At 63.8% G+C, this 1,847-nt stretch overlaps 1 protein-coding gene across 1 annotated transcript; it reads right to left on the reverse strand.

The window, feature by feature from the left end:
• Nucleotides 1-99: 99 nt before the first annotated feature.
• On the reverse strand, nt 100-1,241 carry NPPB (natriuretic peptide B). Its single transcript, XM_062193090.1, has 3 exons — nt 1,055-1,241; nt 547-811; nt 100-195 (listed from the first exon to the last, which is right to left on the reverse strand). The coding sequence occupies exons 1-3, from the start codon at nt 1,181-1,183 to the stop codon at nt 179-181; spliced, it is 411 nt and encodes a 136-aa protein (XP_062049074.1). The 5' UTR covers nt 1,184-1,241; the 3' UTR covers nt 100-178.
• Between the last annotated feature and the right edge of the window lie 606 nt (nt 1,242-1,847).

Below are 1,847 nucleotides of genomic sequence, written 5' to 3' on the forward strand. Positions count from 1 at the left end.
AGGAAGGCTGTCGTGTTGATTTTATTTCACGGTGGAAATCTTTTAGAAAAGGATCAAGTAAAAATTAATAAATACATAAATAAATAAATAGGAGCCGCTCCAAAGGGGTGGGGGGCGTGGGCCGGGGGAGGGCGTCCCTTGTGGAGTCCAGAGCGGTTATCTGCGGCCAGCGTTCCTTCTACTGCTTCCTGAGCACTGTGGAGAGAAGAGACAGGTGGTGAAGGGCCTGGGGCGGGGAGACAGAGGTGGAGGCTGAGCTTGGTGTTTGAGGCTTGGGAACTTCTAGACCTTAGCTTCCTGGTCCATACACAGGGAGGGGGTGGCATCACCCTGGCGATCCCGCCCTTGCCTTTGAGGCTCTAGAAGGGGCTGGGGACGCGGGTGGGGTGATGGGTGGGGTCCTCAATGAGTGTTTCCAGAAAGGCACTCTTCAGCAAGAGGGGGAGTGAGCCAGGCGTCCCAGACAACAAACCAGAAGTGACTCTCAGGCTGACAGGGCTGGGCGTGCAGCTCCCCAGCCTGGACCCAACACAGATGGACGCTCACCATTGCAGCCCAGGCCGCTGAAGGAGCCAATTCGGTCCATCCTCCGCCCGAAGCAGCCTGAGCCCTGCATCCGCTTGGGGCCATGGAGTCTCCGCAGGGTCTGGCGGGCCTCATCCTGGGGCCCAGGGCTGCCTGCAGGGGCTGCCTCTCTGGCCTCCTGGGTCTCCCAGGTTTTTGCCGTGCCTCCGTCTTGCTGGGTAGGCTCCAGGGTCGTCTGCTGTGTCTGCAGCTGGGAGACCTTGTCCCGGAGACGGCCCAGCAGCTGCTGTGGTGGGCAGAAACCAGAGGCTTGGCGTCTCCCACCTGGGCTCACCCTCCCCATGGTGCCCAAGTGAACCCACCCAGAGCACTGCGTCCAGGGACCTGGAGTCACTCTCTCTGCTTTCTGATTCTCTCATTGATTCCCGAGGGAGCGTGGAGACCCTAGGGACGGCAGCTGGGCGCCCTTTCCTTGCTGCTGTCCAAGCCCTCCAGGGCGCTCACATCTACGCAGCCCCTCTGCACTCACCTGTATCTCAGAAAGTTCCGAGGAGGCCTTGCTGGTGCTGCCCAGCGGGTGGGGACGACACCTCTGCGGGGACAGGTGCAACAACAAGAGGAGCAGGAGAGCCCGGGAGAGCGCCGTCGGGAGGTCCATGTTGCTGGGGAGAGCGGCTGCTGCGGGGTGCGCGGGTTCCCGTCCCACCTCTGGGAGGCCAGCGAGTGCTCTCCTGTCTGCTCCGGGAACCGCGCGCGGCCTTTTATTCCTGAGCTGAGTGTCCAGCCGATCCTTCCCCGGCGGAGGGGCGGGGGCGCCGTTATCTCTGATTTATCAGCCACATTCCGGCCCGCTGAGCTCAGGGCCGGGAATGCGCCCCTCCGCGCTGGCGGTGGAGGCTGGGGAGAGCAGGCCTTGTATAGAAATGGGCTGGGCCGGGGGCGGGCGCGCGGGGGCCCCTGCACGTACCCGGTTCCCGCTTCCTCCCTTCCTGCGAAAATCCGGGGCCCTCGCGTGGCGCTCTCTTCTTCTCTCTCCACCCCAATCATCGCTGGAAAGGGCAGGGAGAAGCCCAGGACCGCCCCGGGCTGAGCCCCTTACGCCGGGAGCCAGCGGCCCGCGGGACTCCGGCTCGCAGCCGCTGGGTGCGGGGGCGCTGGCCGTGGTGCTGAACGCGCCCGAGCGAACGAGGCGCAAACTCTCAGAATCCGCCCTTCTCATCGCGGTTTCCAGGCCCGGAAGACCTTCAGGGGACAGAGGACAAAAGACCTCCAAGGCCTCCCTCGCGCGCTCACTATCTCCATCCCCCACCATGAGCCTCGTG

This window comes from Lepus europaeus, chromosome 5, assembly GCF_033115175.1.
Source record: "Lepus europaeus isolate LE1 chromosome 5, mLepTim1.pri, whole genome shotgun sequence".
Classification (NCBI taxonomy): Eukaryota; Metazoa; Chordata; class Mammalia; order Lagomorpha; family Leporidae; genus Lepus; species Lepus europaeus.